Below are 25,784 nucleotides of genomic sequence, written 5' to 3' on the forward strand. Positions count from 1 at the left end.
AGTGACACAACAGACTTTTAACATCGTAAACCAGCGAGTTGTTTGTTATGTCTCCCCTCTCACTATGAAATGGAGACACCTCTTTCTCCCTTATTAGGGAGAGAGAGAGAGAGCCTGTGGTATGTCGAATTACCGGGTGAACGAGTAGTCTTTGGGGTACTGCAAGTATGTGTCTTTACTGATGCTTTGCTGCACACTTGAGTGCTCGGTGGAGGGTGCTGATGCTTTTTGTTGGTGTGGGGGGGGGGTCATTGCCTTGCGGCTGCTTGTGCGAGGGAGGGGAGAGTTGTGGGGGGCTTTGTGGTCATTCATTCATTCATTCTTTGGGGCACTCCACTGTTTTCGTGGATGTTTGCAAAGAAAAAGAATTTCAGGATGTATATTGTATACATTTCTCTGACATTAAACGTACCTATTGAAATGTTTGAAATCAATACCTTGGTTTCAATACCTCCTTGTGCAACTGGATCCTCGATTTCCTCACTTGCAGTCAGTTCAGATTGGTAATCACAATGCTGTATGCTTAGCCCACTGCTCTACCCGCTTTATGACTGCGAGGCGAATTACATCTCCAATGCTATATTTAAGTTTGCTGTCGACACCACTGTTGTTGGCCGAATGAAAGGTGATGACAAGTCGACATAATAGGAGCGAGATTGAAAATTTGACTGAGTGGTGCCACAACAAGAACCTCTCACTCAGTGTCAGAAAAACTAAAGAGATGACTATTGACTTTAGGTGGAAGAAACTGGGGGTTCCTCATTATAGAATTGGAGATGGAGAGAGTCAGTACTTTTAAGTTACTTGATGTTATTATTTTAGAGGATCTGTCCTGGGACCAGCATGCAAGTCAACTAAGACTTTGACAAACTTCTACAGTTGTACAATGGAGAGCATCTTCGACTGGTTGCATCACGACCTTGAATGGAAACACCAATGGCCAAGAATGGAAAAGTCTAGAAAAAGTGGTGGATACAGTCCAAACAAGAGAAAATCTGCAGATGCTGGAAAGCTGAGCAACACACAAACTGCTGGAGGAACTCAGAAGGCCAGGAAGCATCTATGGAAAGGAGTAAACAGTTGACATTTTGGGCCGAGACCCTTTCTCAGGACTGAAGAAGGGTCTCGGCCCGAAACATCCACTATTTACTCTTCCATAGATGCTGCCTGACCTGCTGAGTTCCTCCAGCATTTTGTGTGGATGCAGCCCAGTCCATCATTGAGCACATCTACAAGAAGGAAGCATCCACCGCTAACGATCCCCCACCATCCAAGCCTCTCTCGTTTCTTGCTGCTGCCTTTAGGGTGGAGGTGCAAGAGTCTTTAGATCCCACACCACCGGGTTCAAGAACAGTTATTAACTTTCAACTGTCAAGCTCCTGAATCAGCATAGATAAACTCACCCACCCCAATACTGAACCGATTCCACACCCTATCGACTCCTTTTCAAGGACTCCACAACTTGTGTTCTCAGTATTATCAGCTATCTATCTATCTACTTATGTTTAGTTCTGCATTTGCTCTGTTTGTCAGTTTTTGTGAGTAGTTTTTCATTGATTCTGTTTTTCTTTGTTCTATTGAGAACGCCTGCAAGAAAATGAATCTCAGGGTGTAGCATATGGTGACATATACAGTCCGTACTTACAATGAATTTACTTTGAACTTTGATCTTACTGACCTGTTGAGTATAAGGTCGGTGTGATGCTGCTCAACCAGCCAACGATCTCACTGCTGTACGCTTCCTTGTCACCATCTCAGACTCTGCCAACGACAGTTGTGTCGTCATTGAATTGATAGATAGCATTTGAGCTGTGCTAGTTACAGTTATGAGTGTAGAGAGGGTAGAGAAGTGGGCTAAGCACGCATCCTTGAGGTGCACTGGAGCTGACTGTCATCAAGGAGATTTTATTTCTGTTTTGCTCTTTGCTAATTTCCTAATATCCAGAAATCTATTGGTGAGTATTCTGAACGGAATCAATAACTGAACTTCCACAACTCTATGTAATTGAGTATTCCAAAGATTCATGACCTTCCAAGTGAAGAAATTTCTCCTCAACTCAATCCTGAGTGACCCACATCCCTCTTACTCTGAGTTCATGGTCCCTAGTTTTAGATTTATCATCCAGGAAAACTTTCTCCTTACCAGGTTCAAATCTGGTTATTTTTCACATGTACATCAAATCATGCAGTGAAATGCATCCGCTCTGTTGCAATCTGTAAAAACAAAGTGTTTGAATGAGATCTCCTATCATTCTTCAAGCCTACAGGGAATATTGGCCAATCCTACTTCATCTTTCCGCTTTTCAAAAAACCAAGTTCCATGGAACCAGTTTTGTGGCCCTTCACGACACTCCCTCTGCGGAAAATATATTCTTGTTTGGATCAGGGGACCAAAGCTGTGCACTGTACTCCAGGTTCAATCTCAGCAGGTCTATATTCAAATCGGCTCATAATAAAGGATTCCCCTTGTTAGCTTTGAGAAACTTGTACAGACGACCTGGGTCTCTTCGAATTTAAAGATGATGCACCCTGACAGCTTATTAAACATATCCTTTGCTTAGGGGCCCTGAGACTCACTCCGTAGTCTGGTTGTGGGTGGTTTCCTCCTAGGAGAAAGATCAGGTCACATCTTTGTAACAAGCATCCCCTCTCTCTGTCCTCACAGAGATACCTCATGGGGAAGTAAGTATGCATGCCAACTATATTGATAATGTTTTAATAGTTCTAACGGGCAGCAACCCATGATAATTATTTCTTTAAAGCTCAGCCATCCCTGTGTCATGATTCTCTTTGTCGTAACCAGTGATGTGTGATCGTGCTGATCACTGGGCATCCTTGGTATATAATTTCTACACAATCAACCCACTCAAGTACTAAGAATTGATAATTCTTTCATAGTCATACTTGGTTAGACCTTTTGGCCCATCGAATCTATGTTGCTCTCACAGAAATCACATCAATTCCATTCCCCCCGTTATTTCCTGGAAACTTGTTTTCTCACACATTCCCATCAACTTCTTCCTCATTCTTCTGCCCCCCCGCCCAAGTACAGAGCCACACAGTAGTGTAGCGGTTAACAGAAGGCAGTCAGAGGGTTTAATTCCCACCGCTGTTTGTATGTTCTCCCCAACACCGCGAGGGTTTCCTCTGGGTGTTCCAGTTTCCTCCCACGAGAGGTACGGGCTAGAGTTAGTAAGTTATCACATGTTGTGTTGGCACTGGAAGCATGGAGGCGCTTGTCGGTTTCCCCAGCATATTGCAAATATTATATGTTTTCAATGTTTTTTGTGTGCCATACTCTGCCAGAGCCTCAGCGACCACTTTTTCAAATGGTTGTCTTGGAGGAAAGATTCTGTGAGTGGTCCCCCATGTCCTTCTCATCGTCCAGTTTGTTGTTTTGTTACGAGGCCAAGTTGCGAGCTGGACGCTCAACCCGGCACGGATGGAAAGCGTGCCCGGGAGCGGCCCGACTGGATTCGAACTGGGGAACCTTCGCTCTGGAGTCCGGCGCTGATGTCACTGCGCCAGCAGCGGACTTGTTTTCAATGTACATGTGCTAAATCTTTACTCTCACCCACCTGCTCCAAGTTAGGTTTACCAATCAGCGTGCCTTTTGGAAAGGTAAATCTATGCAGTCACAGGGTAAATGTGCAGCTCCAGATAGGTGGCACCCAAGTCCCTGCAGCCGTGACACAACACTAATTCTGGGGTGTGGATGGATGCATTGGCTGAGGTGTTCCCAGATAAAGGAATATGGGAGATACAGAAACAGGAGAAAATTTGCAGATGCCGGAAATCCAAGGCAAAGAACACAAAACACTGGAGGAACACAGCAGGTCAGGCAGCATCTGTGGAAATGAATAAGCAGTTGACGTTTCAGGCTGGAGAAAAAGACTAGGTCAGAGCAAGAAGGTGGGGGGAGGGGGAGGAAGAAGCTTCAGGTACAGAATATTCTGGGGCCTTGTCTTCTACGTCTACCGATCCTTAAAGATCGTGATGTTGTCAATATTTAAGACAGCCTGTAAGATGCTTTCCTTCGAGGAGGCACAAAATACAAAGACAGGGAACAATACAAAGCATGTTAGACTACAGCTCCATCCTGTGTACAGTTATGGTAACATTATGCAGAAGTTATGATTACACCACCGTGCCCAGTTATTCTTCTCCACACTATCTGAAATTTTGACAAAGAAAGCGAAAGTGGACTATCAGAGTTGCCCAGCAAGGAACAAAAGCAAATTGAAAGAGCTTCTTAAGGAGATTAGCTTGGGATAATGCTGGTCCCTTAGACACAGATAGGAGAAATTACATTCATGCATGAATAAATGGCAGAAAAATGAACCAAATAGTTTATGTTTGTTGTCGTAATGTCCTCGAAATAAAGAACCTCAGGTCTGGACTGAAGAAGGAGCTCCATGAAATTATCAGTAATGAAACAACTAATAGTTTGGAAAGGTAATAACCACTCAGACTTGATTGCTTGGATCACAGGATTTTGAACAAGATGGCATAGAGACATCCTGTGTCATCTTCCAAAATTCTACAAATTTGAAAACATTCTCTACAGATTAGAAGGCAGAAAATGTAACCCTGATATTTAAAAAGTGAAGGGAAGGTACTGAGAAATACAGGCCAGTTAGACTGACATAAATCATAGTGAACGTATTGAAGTTGTGAACAACGAATTGGTAACAGATGTCTGGAAAATAACGATAGGAATAGATCAATTGGATTATCAAAGCCAAACTGCGTTTGTTTAATTTCTTACTCAACCAGGATAGGAATGCAAGAAACAGTTGAAAGAGAACCGGTCCTTCAGTCACCCGAAATCGAGTTGATCCAGTCCAGGCCTGAACAACATCTTTCCTCTGCCCATGTCCCTCCACTCCCTTGACTTCTAAATGTGTGTCAATCTCCACTTATGTGTACTCCATGATTCCAGCTCACAGAGTATGCCAAAATATCTGAATCCTCCAGGGGAAGAAATATTTCTTCGTTGTCTTAAGTAATAAGTTAAAAGGTTCTCCCTGCAGGCAGCTTATCTGAGCAACTATTCCAGTAAGCACCCCGCCCCCTTTATCCCATCTCTGCACTGTAGAGAATTTAAACCGTCTCCAAAGGGATCCTACCACTAAACACATCACTCCCCACCTCCCTCTCTGCTTTCCGCAGAGATCCCATGTCCAGTCATTCCTCCCCACTAATCTCCACCCCCCACCCCGCCCAGCACTTATCACTGCAAGGGGTCTAGTGTTACGCCTGCTACACCTCCTCCTTCACGTCCATTCAGAGCCCCAAACAGTCCTTCCAGGTGAAGCGACACCTGTGAATCTGCTGCAGTCACCTACTGTGTTTGGTGCTCCTGATTTACCTCCTTTACGTTGGTGAGACCCATCGTATATCGGGAGACCGCTTCAGTGAGCACCTCCACTCCATTCGCCACAAGCAGGACTTTGTGGTGGCCAAACATTTTAATTCTGATTCCCATTCCCATTCTGATGAAGCAAACCTCAGGGTGGAGAAGTAATACCTTGTATTCCACCCGGGCAGCCTCCAGCCCGATGGCATGAACATCAATTTCTCCTCCGATAAAAAAAATATTCCCTTCCTCTCCCCTCTTGTTCTACTCCCCACTCTGGTCTTTGACCTCTTCTCACCTGCCTATCACCTCCCCCCGGGTCTCCTCCTCCTTCTCTTCTCCTGTGCTCCACTCTCCTGTCCTGTCAGATCCCTTCTTCTCCAGCCCTTGACCTTTCCTACCCACCCGGCTTCACCTATCATCTTCCAGATGGCCTCCTTCTACCCCCCCCCCCCCACCTTTTCACTCTGGCAACTTCCCCCTTCCTTTCCAGTCCTGCTGAAGGGTCTCGGCCCAAAACATCGACTGTACTCTTTTCCATGGATGCTGCCAGGCCTGCTGAGTTCCTCCAGCAGATTGTGTGTGTTCCTCTGGGTTTCCAGCATTTGCAGACTTTCTTCTCTTTGCAATTTGAACATTTTTATAATGCTGATTATATTGTAAATACAAGCCGATATTTAGGCTCTTTTTATTCCATATCCGTCCTTTAACCTCTATTTTAATTACCATTTACATACACAGTAATCCTTTTGTCTATAATTTTCCTTTAGAATTGTTGAATTTTTTTTTTGTTGCGTATCGCTCCCTGACGAACGCAGCGCAGCGAGTTCCTAATTCAGTATATGTAAACGTATTTGGTGAATACTGTTGATCATTGATCTTTAATTCCAAAGCTATGTTACCTAATTCAAGGCAGCTGCATTAGGGGAAACATCTGCACAATGGCCATCAAAATTTGATAAACTTCTACACACTCATTCTTCTAAAGTCCAATGAGGACTGGAATTCAATGTTCCCAACATCCCTGCATGCTGGACCTGGTGTTGCTCCTCGGTTGGGCAATTGCAAGGAGACTGTACACTGTTAAAGGCAAGATCCTCAACAGTGTTGCTCCTGAGAGATTGCTAGATCCAAGTTCATAGCTCCTTAAAAGTGGCTACACAGTTGGATAAGGTGGTTAAGAAAGCTTATGAAATAACTGCTTTTATGAGTTGAGGAACTGAATTTGAAATTCAAGAGGTTATGTTGTGACTTTATAAAACGCTGGTTAGGCCACATCTGGAGTATTGCATACAGTTCTGGTTGTTCCACCATAGGAAGGACGTCGAGGCTTTGGAGAGGGTGCTGAAGAGGTTTACCAGGATGCTGCCTGGTTTAGAAGGCATGTGCTGTCACGAGACTCTGGATAAACTTGGGTTGTTTTCTCAGGAGCACCAAAAGGGGGATCTGATAAGATTTATAAGATTATTGTCCATGTTAGTCCACCTTTGGTCCCACCTGGCACTAGGCTCTCACCTGTGGCTCCCCGTAGCTGTTTGCATGCGCCAGCAGCCACACCCTGGGCAACGGCTTCGACAAGTCGGCTAAACCAGTTGAGGGTAGCCGACGGGTCTCAACCCCTCGGTGAGATAGGGAGTTGTCTATCCCAGCATGTGAAGACAGACTCCGGTGGATTGAGCGGACGAGACCAGCGGAAGGTCCAACGGTCAAGAAGGCGGTCTCTACAAGCGTCGTGGAACGTGTAGAGCAGGACAAGACACAGAAGACGTCCTGGTCAGCCACTGCACCTAGCCCCATCTCCAGCCGTCTAGACTCTGTCTTGCCACCGGATCCAGATGGGAATTGGGAAGAGAGAGTGAGGCTGACGCTGCGCAACTCTCCCTCACTTAAATCCAAATCACGCGCTAGTCTCGCCACCATCATAATGGTGTCGAGGTCCTCATCGACGTCGATGATGGACGAACATGAGATTATTAGAGGCATAGAGTAGGCAGGGAGTATCTGTCCCAGGTTGAAATGCATTGGAGGTCAGGGGAGGCATGTCCAAAAGGGATGTGAGGGGTAAGCTTTCTACTCAGAGTGTGGTAGATGCCTGGAATGTGCTGCCTGGTATGGTGGTAGAGGCAAATACATTAGACAGGCACATGGATATAAGGAAGATGGAGGGATATGGGCATGGTGTACTGTTCTATGCCTGAACCCCCTCATCACAGGAAACATTCTGAGAAACTTCAGAATACTCTTCAGCAAAAATCAACCTTGGCAGCACATCGGGCAGCATCTGTGGGGGCAAGAGGACAGCTGAAGTTTCAACTCGAGAGCTTTATTTGGACTGCAGACTCTCTTCTCAGCTAAGGAGCCAAAGTTGTACAATATATCCCGAGTGTGGTTACGCAAAGGTGCCAATTAAATAACGTAGTCATCTCTACTCCTATACTCAGACCTTCCAGCAGTAAAATGCAAAATGCTATTTGCCTTCATAATCAGCTTCAGTATCTGCAGAGTTTCTATTAGCTTTCAGAGACAATTACTAGAACAGCCTCTGAAAGTAACTGCATCTGGGGAAGGATGTGCTGGCCCAGGAGACAGTTCCAGAGGAGGCTCAGAAGAATGATCCCATGGATGAAAGGCTTAATGTATGAGGAACTTTTGATGTCTCTGGGCCTGTACAGAATGGAATTTAGATCGATGGAGTGGGAAACTCATTAAAACCTACCATATACTGAAAGGTTTGGATAGAATGGAGAGGATGATTTCTTGAGGAGCAGAGTCTAAGATCCAAGGGCACAACCTCAGAATAACGTCACCTCCCTTTAAAACTGACATCTAAAACTTTGACAAACTTCAACAGATGCGTGGTGGAGAGTATATTGGCTGTCTGCATCACACCCTGGTATGGAAACTCCAAAACCCTTGAATGGGAAACCCTACAGAAGTAGTGGATTCATCACAGGTAAAGCCCTGCCCTCCCCCCCCCCACCCCATTGAAAGCAGCATCCATCATCAGGGACCTGCTCTTTTCTCACTGCTGCCATTGGGTAAAAGGTACCGGAACCCCAGGTCTCACACCACCAGTTACTCCCCCTTCAACCATCAGACTCTTGAACAAAGGGGTTAACTCTACCCACTTGTCCATCCATTGAGATATTCCCACAACCAATGGTTTCACTTTGTGGAGACTTTTATCTCTTTATTTCAAGTTGTTGTTATTTATTACTTTTTATTTATATTTGCAATTGCACAGTTTAGTGTTTCTGCACTCCGGTTGATCTTTCATTGATCCTGTTATAGCTACTACTCTGTAGATTTGCTGAGTATGCCCACAAGAAAATGAATCTTTTAGTCATGGTTAGAATCAACACCTGTCTCAGAAAGGACCTGGACCCACTGCAATTTGCCTATCAGCATATTAAGGTCTACGGTAGATGTGATCTCAATAGCTTTCCATGCAGCCTTAGATCACCTGGGCAGTACAAATACCTATGACTGGATGCTATTTATTGACCATAGCTCGGCATTAAACACCATCAATCCTACAGTCCTGATTGAAAAGCTACAGAATCTGGGCCTCTGTGCCTCCCTCTGCAAATGGATCCTGAACTTCCTAACTGGAGGAGCACAATCTGTGCAGATTGGGGATAACATCTCCACCTCACTGACAATCAACACTGGTGCACCTCAGGGGTGTGTGCTTAGCCCACTGCTCTACTCACTCTACACCCATGACTATGTGGCTAGGCATAGCTCAACATCATCTATAAATTTGCTGATGATACAATCATTGTTGGCAGAATTTCAGATGGTGACGATAGAGCATACAGGAGTGAGATTAATTAAGTGGTGTCACAGCAAGACACATATCAATGTCAGGAAGACCAAAGAGCTGATTGTGGACTTCAGGACGGGCAAGATGAGGGAACACATACCAATCCTCATAGAGGGATCAGAAGTGGAGAGAGTGAGCAATTTCAAGTTCCTGGGTGTCAAGATCTCTGAGGACCTAACCTGGAAACAACATATTGATGCAGCTATAAAGAAGGCAGGCAGTGGCTTTATTTTGTTAGGAGTTTGAGAAGATTTGATTTGTCAACTAAAATACTAAAACACTTGAAAACTTTTACAAATGTACCATGGAGAGCATTCTGACTGGCTACTTCATCATCAGGTATGGGGTTGGGGGGAGAGATGCTGCACAAGATTGAAATAAGTTGCAGAAACTTGTAAAACTAGTCAGCTCCATCATGCGTACCAGCCTCCATAGTATCCAAGACATCTTCAAGGAGCGGAGCCTTAGGAAGGCGGAGTCTATCATTAAGGACCCCCACCACCACCCAAGACATGCCCCCTTCATACTGTTACCATTGAGAAGGAGGTACAGAAGCCTGAAGGCACACACTCAGTGATTCAGGAAAGCTTTTTCCCCTCGGACATCTGATTTCTAAATGGACATTGAACTCATGAACACTACCTCACTACTTTCTTCATTTCTGTTGTTTGTGCTCTGCTTATTTTAACTCAACTATTTCATAGACATAGATATACTTAATGTAATTTTTTCCTCTCTCTATATATTATTATGAATATGAGGACACGCAGTCCCCTTTTATTGTCATTTAGTAATGAATGCATTAAGAAATGATAGATTTTCCAGAATGATATCACAAAAACACATGACAAACCAACTTAAAAACCAACAAAAACCACATTATTATAACATATAGTTACAACAGTGCAAAGCAATACCGTAATTTGATAACAGACCATGGCACGGTAAAAGTCTCAAAGTCTCTCGAACTTTGTGTATTTCATTGTACTGCTGCTGTAAACAAGTATCACGACATATGCTGGTGATATTAAATCTGATTCTGATCTCAGGGTTGTATATAGTGATAATAGAATTTACTTTGAATTTCTTCAGGAGTTGGTGAATCTGTGGAATTCTTTAGCACAGAGGGCTGTGGAGGCCAAGTTATTGTGTACATGTAAGGCAGGTTCTTGATTGGTGCAACACACACAAAATGCTGGTGGAATGCAGCAGGCCAGGCAGCGTCTATAGGAAGAGGTACAGACGACATTTTGGGCCAGGACCCTTCATAGGGCTAACGGAAAAAAAAGAGATAGTAAGAGATTTGAAAGTGGGAGGGGGAAGGGGAAGACCCGAAATGACAGGAGAAGACAGGAGGGGTAGGGGTGAAGCTAAGAGCTGGAAAGTTGATTGGCAAAAGGGATACAAGGCTGGAGAAGGGTGAGGATCATGGGATGGAAGGCCTTGGAAGAAAGAAAGGGGGAGGGGAGCACCAGAGGAAGATGGAAAACAGGCAAGGAGTTATTGTGAGAGGGAAAGAGAGAAAAAATATTAGGGATGGGGTAAGAAGGGGCATTAACGGAAGTTAGAGAAGTCAATGTTCATGCCAGCAGGTTGGAGGCTACCCAGACGGAATATAAGGTGTTGTTCCTCCAGCCTGAGTGTGGCTTCATCTTTACAGTAGAGGAGGCCATGGATTGACATAGTCTTGATTGGTAAAGGGGCCAGGGATTGTGGGGAGAAAGTGAGAGAATGGGTGAAAAAATCAACCACGATTGAGTGGCGGAGCAAAGTCGATGCCTTGAATCTGCGCTTAAATCTTATGATCATATAGATTTATGATCACATTGTAACTCTGACTATTTAAAGAAATAAAATATTTTTCTCTGTACCAAAGGGGACGCGTCACTGATGATTCCAGTCTGGAATTCAGGCGGAAGGCATTTCCCCAGAGAGCCGAGAGAATGTGGTACATATTGTTTTAGGAAATTCCTCAAGTCCTGCACTCACACACAAAAAAAACATCCTCTCAACCTTCCCTCAGACTATTGCAAACCCCCTTCCTCTCATCCACTTCCCCAGACCGCCCGCGCAAACCCACCGCCTCCGTCCAACTTCCCGCAATGTAAAGCCACCGACTGACCGAGCGCGCCTGCGCACTCCCGCCGCCGAGAGCGCCGGCTGCGGATGTTGGAGCAGCGCAGGCGCACTGCCCTCCCCGGAGTCGGCTCTCGGCATGCGTCGTCCGACGGAAGCCGGCTGGAGGTGCTGTACCTGAGCACCCTGGCAAAGGCGACTTGGACCGGCGCTGAGCCCGTATTCTGGGACACGGACACTCGACTCTCCAACGGCGCTCCTGCAGCTTCCGGGATATTAAAGCCTCGCCTCCTGGATTCGCGTCCCGCAGAACTGACTGGGGGGCTTTAAATAATTCATCATTGTTTTTGAGAACGAGGTAAGAGATGCACATTGACTCACCTGTTCGGCAACCTCATTTTTTTTCCCCACCAGGGATCTGAACAACCTTTCCAGGGAAAGCAGCGACTCGCTTGCACTTCTTCCCGTCTCTTCATTCGGTGCTTACAATGTGGCCTCCTTTAGCCTGGAGGAACCAAACGCCGCTCAGCGGGGAACCTGGGCTCCCGGTGACCGGTCACTTTAATTCTCCGTCCCATCCGACCCAATCCCTTGCTGTGTTACAACGAGGCCCAAGACGAGTGGAGGGGCAGCACCTCATCTTCCCTCGGGGCACGTTGCAGCCTTCCAGGTTCAATAATTAAATTTTCCAAATTATATCTTGTTTTATTGAGATATAACGCGGAATATGCCCTTCAAGCCGCGCCGCCCAACAATCACCCGATTTAATCCTAGCCTACTCCAGGATAATTTATAATGCCTACCGACTGTGGGAGATCACAGGGAGAATGTAGCGGCGGGAATTGAACCTGGGTCATTGTTACTGTAACCACTTTGCTGCCGTGCTGTTCCACTGGCTCTTTGGTATTGCAGGAAAAATTCTAGCACGGACAGAAGATTGGCTGACTAGCAGGAGGCAAAGAGAGGAAATATTCTGCTTAGCTGCCTGTGACTAGTTGTATTCCACTGGAGTTGGTGTTGGGACCGCTTCTTTTCACATTATTTATCAATGATTTGGACGACAGAATTGATGGCTTTTTGTGGCCAAGTTTGTGGACCATATGAAGATTGGTGCAGGGCATGTTAGGAAGCACAGAGTCTGCAGAAGGACTTAAACAGATCGGGAGAATGGGCAAGGGAGAGGCAAATGGCCTACAGTGTAGGGAAGTGCAATGCTATGCACTTGGTTAGAACGAATAAAGGTATTTTTATTTTCTAAACAGGGAGAAATTCAGAAATCGGAGGTGCAAAAGGACTTGGGAGTCTGAGTGCAATATTCCCTAAAGATTATGATGGTACTGGGTTTGCTGACTGTGATGTTATAAACTCTAAGACCTTAAACCCTATCAGATATAAATAGATTTGTTATCTCACTAAAGGGAGATAATAACTACCCAATTTTGAAAGACTAGATCACTTGCGTGCTTATTCTCAATGGTGAGCTTAGCTGCCAATAACCACTATTTGAGTGGTGGGCCCCCTCTCCCTACCAAGGTACTTCAAGCTAACAAAGTAGTTTAAAACAGTTCATTTATTTTCCAGTGGTCCATGTTTAAATCCAGACAACCACCTTAAAACACATTTAATACTCTCAGAGGAGTTCTCTTCAACATTTCAAAAAGCACAAACCATTTCCTAAAACACGGAGTACAAATCATTTGTTAATCATAAAAGATTTCCAAAACATAGGTACAGTCCTTAAACTGAATACCACAAATTGTCTGTTACAGAAACTGAAGCTGGAGGAATAGATTCTACTGCACCCTGCATTTCTCCATGTTTCTTCTTGACGTCGCTTACCCTATTCCTAATAAGCCTGAACTGCTCTCCACATTTATAGTCCTTGGTTGACTTCACACGCATGCAATATTTCCTCAGAAACAGTGTCATTTTAATGAAAGTGGTCTGGAAATATCTCTTGGAGACATAGACCTCAACTATGGCTGTAAATGCTGTGAAGCTAATTTCTTTGAATATATGAAATTATCAACTATAAACGTCAGTTATTGATATGCTAAATGATATTGTTCAACTGGTTCTGCAAGCTCCCTTGAACTAAGCAACTTAGGAGTAACATACATCAAAGTTGCTGGTGAACGTACTTAGGAGTAAGCTTGCCTTTTTGAAAGAACCCAAATGAAACAACCCATTGTCTAATGCTACTCCTTGAGTAGTAATAAAGCAAGGTGCAATGAGCTTCCATCTGCTCTTTGCAGACAGTGTCTTCAAAATACAGAGCTCGTTTGCACTGCTGTTTAATAGAAAGTGCTTGTTTTAACTTCAAGCTGTTTACTGCTTTGCATTTATATTTTAAGAACTGAAGATTGACTTTTTTTTGTGACCAGAAACTAAACAAACTATTATTTGGAAGTTTACTTGCATCTGCTTTTGATCTTGTAAGTGGCAACTGCTCATGTTTAGAAAGCAAGGTTAGAAAATATGAGGCTTAAAGTGAACTGCATGCTCCTCTTGCTAAGTGAAAATTTCTAATCCACCTCCTTCCTACTGATAGCAGCTTTGAGATCAGGACTTCTACAAAAGTTCCTTTTGGGAATATACTGTCACCTCTCCATCTGTTCCAGGAGGCTACCAGTGCTAGAAAATGCTCTCTTCACTGCATTGCTCAAAAAAAACCTCGAGTACTTCCCATATAGGGGTTTCTGTGTGATTTTCTCCTTGGGGTATTCAGTTCCTCAATTTCAGCTGCACACAATTCCCAACCCCCAAAGGAATGTCACTATTATCGTTTTCCATAAACCCATGATGACTATGCATCAATGTCCATATTAGTCCATTTGAAAATCTTCTTCCCCACAATCAATTCTTGCTATTTCCTTGAAGCAAGTTCAAATCATTTTCTCTTGTCTCCAGTAGTTCATCAGGTCAGCTGGTAATGTCTTTCAATAAGCTAAAAAAGAGTTCATCGCTGTCACTGGGGTGTTCGCATTGCTTTCAGAATCAGGTTTAATATCACCGATGTACGTCGTGAAATTGTTAACTTTGCGGCAGCAGTACAATGTGGTACATAGTAATGAGAGAGAAGACTGAATTACAGTAAGTATATAAGTAGTTAAATGAAATAATTAGTTTAAAAAAAATAGTGAGTTAGTGTTCATGGTTCAATTTCCATTCAGAAATCTGTTTGTGGAGAGGAAGAAGCTGTTCCTGAATCATTGAGTGTGTGCCTTCAGGCTCCTGTGCCTCCTCCCAGATGGGGGCATGTCCTGGGTGATGGAGGTCCTTAATGATGGACACCACAGTTTTGAGGCAGCGTTCCTTGAAGATGAGCTGGATACTACAGAGGCTAGTGTCCATGATGGAGCTGACTAAGTTTACAACTCTCCTGTGGAGTAGCTGCCCCCCCCCCCATACGAGGCAGTGATGCAGCCAGTTAGAATGCTCTCCACTGTACATCTGTAGAAATTTGTGAGTGCTTTTGATGGCATACCAAATCTCCTCAAACTCCTAATGAAATATAGCCACCTTCTTGCCTTCCTTATAATCACATCGATATGTTCGGTCCAGGTTAGATCCTCAGCATATCGACAGCCAGAAACTCGAAATTCAATGCAATGCACAAATTTAATCAGGATTCCTGAAAGCAAATCCTGCAAGCAAGCTACTGAGCATGTACCCTGTCCCTTTTCTGCCTCAAGATTAGTAATCTCATATTTCAATTATAGAAAATTATATCCATCAGTTACATGATTCCATATTATAATAATATTCTCCGAGTCATTAAGCTTTAGGAGAATCTGAGCCCGATGAGACAATTTCCATAGTAAATGCGACTTTGTTTATGAGAAAGCAAATAATAAGTAAGGCAGCACTAAGCAATATTATTACAAACACAAATATTCAAAGTAAAATTCTGCAAAAGCAACACTTCTTCTTGGAGGTTGAGTTTGTCTTACTCTGCATTATCCATGGGCATAAGATCGTCCTCATGTGAATAAGAAATTTTTTGTCGCTTCTCAGATCTAAACATGTGTTTTATCTTTTCAATATATCTTCCCACCTCCCCCACCTTCCCATCGGGGTATAGGGGTTCTGTGGTGGACCCATATACCAATCTAATATAAGAGTTCCACTCATTCTGAGGGGATAATTCCTGCTGGGATAGGTTTGATGTTATTTGTGGAGACAGTTTTACTTGCAGTCTTGTTTCCCCTTCTGGTCTCGATTACCACAGTCCTATCATTGACAACCTGGGTAATGAGACAAATGGGGAAACTAGAGTTGGATTATTTTTTATGGAATTTCTTTTCTTGGACCTAGTCCCCCCATTGTGGTCTCCAAACAGTCTTGTCAGATTCTTTCTCTTGAATTCCCATAATCTCCTTCAATTCTTTGGGGAGAGTTGAATTGGGTGTAGGCGATGGTTGGTCTGAGTTAGCAATCGGGATCTATTTAGGTTGACATTGTACATTAAGAAATAAGGTGTAAGATTCTTGTCTGGTCCTGTTTTCAAAATTGACACTTTGTTTACTGACAGTTGTACTTCAGGGATAAGTGTGGCCTACTTTGCCTCTAGAGCACCAAACAAAAGAAAATCTGTAGATGCTGGAAATCCAAGCAACACACACAAAATGTTGGAGGAACTCACCGGGCAGCATCTATGGAAAAAAGGTACAGTCGACGTTTCAGGCTGAGTCTCTCCTCGAATCCTGCTGAAGGGTCTCGGCCCGAAACGTCGACTGACCTTTTTTCCACGGGTGTTGCCTGGCCTGCTGAGCTCCTCCAGCATTTTGTGTGTGTGTTGCCTCTAGGGTAGACAGTTTTACATCTGAATGAAGACCCTCAAGCATCAGGGGTGCCGGGATATGGGAATGTGGAGTTTTGCAGCGCTGTGACGGTTGCAGTCTCACTACAAGAAGTCGTGGAGACGGACCATCTATATCCTATAAAAAGATCAATTATCACAAGAATATAGTTATTAGGTTTCCGATAAGATGGGCTGCCTTGCGATGCCAGAAATAGGCCTAAATACTCAACTTCCACACCTGCAGTGGAGCATTTGGTTTTGTGTCTTACAGGAGGTTGTCTTGTGACTATTATAGGCCAGACATTCTTTACCATTTGCAATGAGTCGCTCACAATCACTCAATATGCAAGTCCACCAGTATAACATGCTAATTTCAGGAGTGGCTTGTCCGTCACCGTGATCGTACAGTATCTGAATCCTTGGTGGGTTTCTCCAGTCACTGCATCCCACTTGTTTTGCAGGAGACATTTGGTTTTGTCTTTTTTGGGGCAGCAAATCCAAACCCTCCCTCTCCATCAGCTTCATATTTGTCCCGTGTCTGAAATCCTTGGGAGATGGGTTCAGTAATAGACAATAGTTGCAGGAGTTGGCCATTCGGCCCTTCGAGCCAGCACTGCCATTCACTGTGATCATGGCTGATCATCCACAATCAGTACCCCGTTCCTGCCTTCTCCCCATATCCCTTCACTCCGCTATCTTTAAGAGCTCTATCTAACTTTTTCTTGAAAGAATCCAGAGAATTGGCCTCCACTGCCTTCTGAGGCAGAGCATTCCTCAGATCCACAACCCTCTGTGTGAAAAAGTTTTTCCTCAACTCTGTTCTAAATGGCCTACCCCTTATTCTTAAACTGTGGCCTCTGGTTCTGGACTCCCCCGACATCGGGAACATGTTTCCTGCCTCTAGTGTGTCCAATCCCTTAATAATCTTATATGTTTCAATTATATCCCCTCTTATCCTTCTAAATTCCAGTGTATACAAGCCCAGTCGCTCCAATCTTTCAACATATGACATTCCCGCCATCCTTGGAATTAACCCAGTGAACCTCGACTGCACTCCCTCCATAGCAAGAATGTCCTTCCTCAAATTTGGAGACCAAAACTGCACACAATACTCCAGGTGGGGTCTCACCAGGGCCTTGTACAACTGCAGAAGTACCTCTTAGCTCCTATACTCAACTCCCCTTGTTATGAAGGCCAACATGCCATTAGCTTTCTTCACTGCCTGCTGTACCTGCATGCTTACTTTCAGTGACTGATGAACAAGATCTCGTTGTACTTCTGCTTTTCCTAACTTGACACCATTCAGATAGTAATCTGCCTTTCTGTTCTTAATATCCAGGAGAATTCTTAAAACATCATCCTGGTTATTTTTTATTTGTTACTTGGTTACTACCAAAACTCTGGCCTTCCTTACCATAGTAAAGTCCACCCGACATCTTGTTTGACTCATTCATTACGTGTTTGTCAGTTAGTTTACTACCGTGGCTGTGTAATGAGGCTGCAGTATATTCCAGGATGTGTAACACCTGTACTAATGGCCATCAATAATAATTAATAAATGATCCTCCATATGGAACAATGTGGGAGCAGTTTATCCAGCAGTTCTCCATCCAATAATTGACCAGATGGGAAGGTATCTTTCTGCTATATTCCTAACTCAATTATAGTCAGTACACATCAATCTGGTCCTGCTGCATTTACTTGTTTTAGACATAATTCGAGGGCTTTAGCCTCTGTAAATTGACTGTATGATTCCCTAAAGCCTGTGCTTGCAACTCGTGTGGTTCAAGTTCAGTCTCCAGTAAAAAAAATGTTCCTTTTATAATGAAGAGCAAGGATTATAACTGAGTGGGTCCATCTGTCTGGATTTCCGTTACTATCCATCACACTGGGGAACGGTGGTCTCAGGAAGGTTGTGCTACGTTAGGTGTTGGGGAAGGTGGTTCTGAATCTTCCCTGACTGGTAAGGATTGTAAGTCATGGCTCTGAATTCCCACTGTAAGGTGTTGCCTTGTAAAAGTATTTGCCATTCCCCACATCCTGTCATGGTAGCTTTTCATTCATTTGTTGATAATTTGTTACCATTTTTCAAAGGCACAAACTCTGTTTGTATAATAATTGGTTTGTCTCCTTACAGTGGTCTTTCTGCAATAAGTGTCTGGAATACTGTACCAGAGTAAGACATTGTCCAAAGGCAGTAACTTTCGGTTCTTTTGTGATGAAATTTTAGGATTCATAGTGTAAGGATCTTGTGTTTCTTCTCTCTTATTATAGTAAATGGTTACAGTGGTCATTTTTGGAGAAGCATTAATTTGCAGAACAAGAGTTTTTGTTAAGGCTCCTGCCCCGAGGTCTATTGCTTGCTAAACTGCATTCATCAATTTCTCTAGTGTCTCTGGGGTTAAAACAAAAGGCTTTTCATTTCTCTGGTTTACATCTGTTGTATAATACTTTTAACAATTGAGCATGGAACCATAGAACACTACAGCACAGAAACAGGCCTTTTGGCCCTTCTTGGCTGTGCCGAACCATTTTCTGCCTAGTCCCACTGACCTGCACACGGACCATATCCCTCCATACACCTCCCATCCATGTACCTGTCCAAGTTCTTCTTAAATGTTAAAAGTGAGCCCGCATTTACCACCTCATCTGGCAGCTCATTCCACACTCCCACCACTCTCTGTGTGAAGAAGCTCCCCCCAATGTTCCCTTTAAACTTTTCCCCCCTCACCCTTAACCCATGTCCTCTGGTTTTTTTCTCCCCTTGCCTCAGTGGAAAAAGCCTGCTTGCATTCACTCTGTCTATACCCATCATAATTTTATATACCTCTATCAAATCTCCCCTCATTCTTCTATGCTCCAGAGAATAAAGTCCTAACCTATTCAACCTTTCTCTGTAACTGAGTTTCTCAAGTTCTGGCAACATCCTTGTAAACCTTCTCTGCACTCTTTCAACCTTATTTATATCATTCCTGTAATTTGGTGATCAAAACTGAACACAATACTCCAGATTCGGCCTCACCAATGCCTTATACAACCTCATCATAACATTCCAGCTCTTATACTCAATACTATGATTAATAAAGGCCAATGTACCAAAAGCTCTCTTTACGACCCTATCTACCTGTGACGCCACTTTTAGGGAATTTTGTATCTGTATTCCCAGATCCCTCGGTTCTACTGCAGTCCTCAGTGCCTTACCATTAACCCTGTATGTTCTACCTTGGTTTGTCCTTCCGACGTGCAATACCTCACACTTGTCTGTATTAAACTCCATCTGCTATATTTCAGTCCATTTTTCCAGCTGGTCCAAATCCCTCTGCAAGATTTGAAAACCTTCCTACACCTCCAATCTTTGTATCATCAGCAAATTTGGAGAACCAATTTACCACATTATCATCCAGATCATTGATGTAGATGATAAATAGCAATGGACCCAGCACTGATCCCTGTGGATAGTCAGGTATGAAAGCTCTAGCATAATTCAATAGTTCTTATGTTGATTGTAAGACTTTAGGGGTCTTTGAATATCCTTTTTGAGTGACCTTTTGTCTAAATTCAGGGATTAACCCATGTCCCTGATTGGTAATTGTCATACCTAGGAGATTTACTTATGCATGACAGAGCTGAGATTTTTTTTTAAATGTTCATTACATTGCCTCTGTCACTGAAGGTATGACCTGAAGTGCTTGGTCAGATTTAAGCTTTTTTTATGAGTCAGTCCTTGCAGTATTTTTCATAACTGTTGTAGAATCAAAATGGCAGGATCAATCTTCACAAAAATCCAACCTTCGGCATATGGAAAGGCGAGACTAGGTATGCCTGTATCCGATTTGATGGAGCATTTAAATTCGGGTTGTTACTGAAATTCTTCAGTGCAGTTTCTGTTATATTAATGTCGCCCTTCCCCTCCTTTTACATTGTTTTCCCTGAGGGGTGGGGGGGGAGAGTGGGCATTTGGGAGGGGCCCTGTCCTTCTGTAGTGAAGGATGAAATGGACCTCGTGCCTGTGCTCAGTTTCATTCTCTTCTCTGTATTAGAGAGCCTCTGTATGTTCCCTCTGTCCTGGTAGGTGCATCTTGGTCTAAGACTTCCTTCCACAAAGAAAGGAGCGGAGCTAAAGGTGGTGATCTCGCCATCTAGATTGTGGTTGAATATCTCTTCCTAAGGCAGGCAGTCTCCAGGGAAATCTGGTTTGTTGATTATGGCTTCCCTGCTGAGGGCCTGGTGTAGGAGAATGCTGTGAATGTGATTGACCCCAAGGAATAAGGTTGGTTTGATGCTTGTTACTCCAGTGAAGAAAGCTAATGGCATGCTGGCCTTCATAACAAGGGGAGTTGAGTATAGGAGCAAAGAGGTCTTTCTGCAGCTGTACAGGGCCCTGGTGAGACCACACCTGGAGTGTTGTGTGCAGTTTTGGTCTCCAAATTTGAGGAAGGACATTCTTCCTATTGAGGGAATGCAGCGGAGGTTCACGAGGTTAATTCCCGGTATGGTGGGCCTGTCATATGTCGAAAGATTGGAGCGACTGGGCTTGTATACACTGGAATTTAGAAGGATGACAGGGGATCTAATTGAAATATATAAGATTATTAAGGGATTGGACATGCTGGAGGCAGGAAGCATGTTCCGACTGATGGGTGAGTCCAGAACCAGAGGCCACAGTTTAAGAATAAGGGGTAGGCCATTTAGAACAGAGTTGAGGAAAAATTTTTTCACCCAGAGAGTGGTGGATGTGTGGAATGCTCTGCCCCAGAAGGCTGTGGAGGCCAATTCTCTGGATGCTTTCAAGAAAGAGATGGACGGAGCTCTTAAAGATAGTGGAATCAAAGGTTATGGGGATAAGCCAGGAACTGGATACTGATTGTGGATGATCAGCCATGATCACAGTGAATGGCGGTGCTGGCTCGAAGGGCCGAATGGCCTACTCCTGCACCTATTGTCTACTGACCCAACATTCTCCTCAAAGGGAAAAGAGGTGCCCTATGCTGTCTCCTTGTTGTCCTTGTTTGGGAATGAGCGTTAATCCCGATATCACCATGTGGGTGCACAGGATCTCTTCAACCCGAAACCGTTCATGTCTCGGGTGTTGATTAAGGGCTATTTCACACATGCTGCAGAGTTTTTCACTGGGATAAAGGGGTAGCATTATAGAATGAACTAGTTTTCAGTCTGCCATTTTGTTCTCTGATCTTATTAATTGTTCTGTCTTTAGACTATTTTACTCAATACACTACTAAGACTTCTGCATACATGTCCGCCATTTATTTGTGTAGAAATGCACAGATGTATCATGTGGAGAGGTGGTACCAAGGCTACGGGAAATGACGTTAATGTGAATTGCTGAATACGAAGAGTATTACTGGCCCAGAAGGCCTGTAACATCCTGCTCTTCTGGAGTAGTCACTTTGGAATACCTTCAGCATCAGCTGGAGGCATATTCCGAATCCCTCCCTCGCAAAAAAATTAATATATCACCCACAAGGAAAAAAAACAGCGGTGATAACATCATATCCCAACCTCCTCTCTCACAGACAAAAAAAAGTAATAGATTCCACCCCCCCCATGGAAAAACACCAACAAGAACATCAGTCCCCAAATTCCCAACCACTCCATTGCATAAAAACCAACATAACACTCACAAGGACATCAAACCCCCAAGCCCCCAACCTGCTAATAGGCAACAAGAAAGAAAACAGACAAAACTGAAGGAGACCAATACAGTCTACACCAATAATCACGTAAATCTCAGAACTTCGAAAACATCCTGCAATATAAAGTAAGAATTGGGAGCTGATAGGTGGATGAAGCAAAGGGCTGATGAAGAAGGAATCTGATAGGAATGTACGGTCAAAGACGGGTCACTCTGGGAAAACTGCCCTCAAAACAATTAGAGCACTTTTCTCATTGTTTGAAGCTCACTTTGATCAGTCTTTAAGTATTAGAAAACAGAAAACCTACAACACAATACAGGCCCTTCGGCCCACAATGCTGTGCTGAACATGAACTTAGAAGTTACCTAAGTTTACCCATAGCCGTCTATTTTTCTATTGAAAGTGGGAGATGAAAGTAAACTCAGCTTATTCCTGTGGGTAAAAAGGATCTTTACACAAAGCACTGACTTGATCTTATTTGATCCTTTGGGAAGTTCAGGAGAAACTTCTCCCCCCAGGAGTGACCCCAGTCTCTCAGAGTGGCTGAGGTGAGCAGTACAGGGAGTGCAGGCTCAGTGAACTCGGAGGGGAGAAAGAGACTGAAGGATATTCCACAGGCTGAGCTGCAGGGAGGCTGGTGTCAGGCAGGAGGGGAGGTCCCAGGTTGTTCCCCGTGAGGCCCCCACTGGGCTGAAAGACCTATCCTTGCACTGTTCGTTGTCTGTATTACGTACTTACTGCCCATCATGCCGTTGGTTCTCCACCTCTGGCAGCAGTCAGAGTTTCCTTCATCGTGTCAGTCGCTTCTCCTTGGTTTTCACTACCGGGTGGAGACTCAGGAATACCATCGCAGTCAGATGTCGTTGCTGTTTTGTTTGACTAGTCAGGGTCATTAGCCCTGAGCTGAACCTCCAGACCTGGACCACTCTTAATCTGTCCTCTGCCCTTTGACCTGTTTGGCGTGGGTGACCCTACCAAGCCCTGACTCCAGCCAACATCGCTCTCTGTGTCACCGAGACATGCAAGTCTCCAAACCACGACGAGGTCACGGTCCCCCCCGGGAGGTATTAAGGGCTGAGCAGCAAGTGTGTTTCGAATGGAACTGCTTTACTTACTTAGATCCAGAATATTAAACTCCAGCCTGGGGCTCGGTCCTGGGTGTGACGAACAGCAGCTATAACTGCAGAATCTGTTGCCTTGCTGCCATCGCAGAGGCTAGGTGTTGAAGTATCCTGAAGGCTGTGTGTGTAAACCTGCTCTGTAGTGTGAACTCACTGGTGTCGTCTCAAGGTAGTTGACTGATAGAGTGAATCCCCCTTCACAACTCGGGTGTCCATCTGCTCTGGGCCAGGCTTCAGAGCAAATTCACTCCGTGAGGAGACAGCATTCACCTGTGTGTGTGTGTGGGGTGGGGTGGGGAGGGGAGTGGATGCCTCGGTGAGGTATCATACATTCTGGGGAGAGCCTGTTTGCCTGCTCAGTACATGGGAAGGGATTCTGCCATTGGCCCAGTCTGCAAAAGCCACCAGTGAGTTAACAGCAGACTGCAGGGGCTGGATTCCAGTGTTGCTGCTTCTGTTCCTCAAATCCAGGATCAAATCTTGTTCACTCTCACAACTCTTTGTAGACCGAGCACCCACAGCCTCCAACTGCACTCCTCCCATTACAGGCATCCGTTAGTCTCGTGAGGCCATGGATTTGTGCCTTGGAAAGTTTCCAGGGTGCAGGCCTGGGCGGGGTTGTATGGAAGACCAGCAGTTGCCGATGCTGCAAGTCTCCCTTCTCCACGCCACCGATGTTGTCCAAGGGAAGGGCACTAGGGCCGATACAGCTTGGCACCAGTGTCGTTGCAGAGCAATGTGTGGTTAAGTGCCTTGCTCAAGGACACAACATGCTGCCTCGGTCAAGGCTCGAACTAGCGACCTTCAAATCACTAGACGAACGTCTTAACCACTTGGCCACGCACCAACATACTCCTCCCATTAATGTCACAATTAATTGGTTTTGATTTAAACACACTGGCTACTGCCTCAGTCTAACTTCCCGTTATGATCAGACAATTCCCAGTGAAATGCTCCTGGTGTCAGTACCTGCAGCGAAAAATCCCTCAAACAGCATGACGTTTCCCTGCTGGTGTTGAACAAAACGTGAGTACTGGCTCTGGGGCAGCAGGTCCCTGTGGATGGTGTTTGTGGGGAGACGGAGGTCTCCTGAGACGGGACTGGAGCTGGTTGAGCTGTTGGGTCTGCAACGTTCCCGGAGGGATCACAGCCAGTGATCTTCCCTCTTGGTCCATTTGTGTTCAGATGAAGACATTCCGTAAAAAAATCAGAGTTTGATATCAATCCCAAATTAAACCTTTAGTGGGAACTGTACAATGTGAAGTGGGTTCTGAGGGAAAAAGTTCTTTCTTTTTTTTTGGCATGTGCCTGCGTGCGTGCGAGTCTGTGTGTGTGCGTGCATCCGTGATTATGTCTTTTTCACGGCTTTTACGAGGCGCGGAGCGAGAGAGAGAGAGACTGTGTGGTGCAACACTCCTCACACAGACATTTTCACAGTATTTTCCCTTTTATTTTTACGAGGTCGAGTTGCGATCTCAACACTCAACCCAGCAGGGATGGAAGGCGTACTCGGGAACGGACCTGACTAGTTTCGAACCTGGGAACCTCCGCTCCCGAGTCCGACGCCAGTGTCGTGGCCCTAATGTTGAACTCTTTCAGTGAGGTTCCCACCCTCATGATTTGGGGTGGCACAGTACCGTCACAGTTTTGTAATGCTTTACGACACTGGCTGTACGATTAGGTTTCGATTCCTACCACGATCTGTAAGGAGTTTGTATGTTCTCCCCGTGACTGCGTGGGTTTCCTCGGGTGTTCCGGCTTTCTGCCACGTCGGTTAGGGTTGGTAAATCGTGGGCTTGTTATGTTGGCACCAGAAATGCGGTGGCCCTCGTGGGCTGCCCTGCATAATCCTCACTGATTTGATTTGATACGAAAGATGCATTTCACTGTATGTTTCAATGTACACGTGACTGATAAAGCTAATCTTGGATATCTCAATGAGAGTCACAGCCGATGATGCAGGAAAGGAAAGGTGGGGGGGGCGTGGTTGAGGTGGAACTTTACAGGGGGTTCAGAGCCAGAGAGATCTGGGGAAGAATGTCCACAAATCTAAAGGTGGTGGGATGTTGATGAGGTTACTGACACTGTGTTGGTTCTGACCGTACAAAATTGTGAAGGTCTTGTGTTTATAAAGAGCTGGGATGTTCCAAACCTCTGTGGCGCTACTGAATGCCAACAGGCATTGCCGGTGCGGGAATGTGGAAGCAGTGACAGCAAGTCAGTGCAGAATGGCTTCCCACGACCCGCAGGACAGCGATAACAACAGAACCTGTCCCAGTGTTGATCACCGAGAGAGAAGAGTCTGTCAGGACACCGGTGAAGAGCTCTTTCCACTCAATCAATACCATGCAATATTTTACATCCATTCAGGAGATCAGGTGAAGACTTGACTTACCAGGATGGGTCTTGCTTGCCCTGAGCTCCTGGGTGCTTGCTACAACCTCATCCATGCTCCCTCCCTCAGCCCAGGCAGTCCCTGTAGAGATCAGTGTGGCGATCCGTAAATTGGTTTATTACTGCAACGTGCACCAAGGTGTTTGCAAACCATCCAGATTCACGGGGTCTGCGGCGAATTGGTTGTTTGGATTCAGACCTGGCTGGCGCATAGAGGGCAGAGGGAAGTGGTTGAAGGGACTTGTTGAAGCTGAAGGTCTGTAATCCACAGGAATCTGTGCTGGGACCTCTGCTGTTTGTGATGTATATGAATGACCTAGATGAAAATGTAGAGGGTGGGTTGGTAAGTTTGTGGATGATACCAAGATTGGTGGAGTTGTGGACAGCGTAGAAGACGGGTAAAGAATACAGCACGATATAGATCAGTTGCAGATATGGGCTGAGAAATGGCAGATGGAGGTTTAACCAGATAAACGTGAGGTGTTGCACCTCAGTAGGGCAAATGCAGGGAGACTGCACACTGTTAAGGGCAGAATCTTCAGGTGTTGCT

At 44.8% G+C, this 25,784-nt stretch overlaps 1 protein-coding gene across 1 annotated transcript in view; it reads left to right on the forward strand.

Moving 5' to 3' along the window:
- Window positions 1–25,784, forward strand: part of LOC134352467 (uncharacterized) — a 192,867-nt gene that overhangs the window by 152,641 nt on the left and 14,442 nt on the right. The window contains exon 15 of the mRNA XM_063059744.1: window positions 11,247–11,429. Coding sequence (XP_062915814.1) covers window positions 11,247–11,429 — 183 coding nt within the window. The remainder of the gene's footprint in view (window positions 1–11,246; window positions 11,430–25,784) is intronic.

Source organism: Mobula hypostoma, chromosome 10 (genome assembly GCF_963921235.1).
Source record: "Mobula hypostoma chromosome 10, sMobHyp1.1, whole genome shotgun sequence".
Taxonomy (NCBI): domain Eukaryota; kingdom Metazoa; phylum Chordata; class Chondrichthyes; order Myliobatiformes; family Myliobatidae; genus Mobula; species Mobula hypostoma.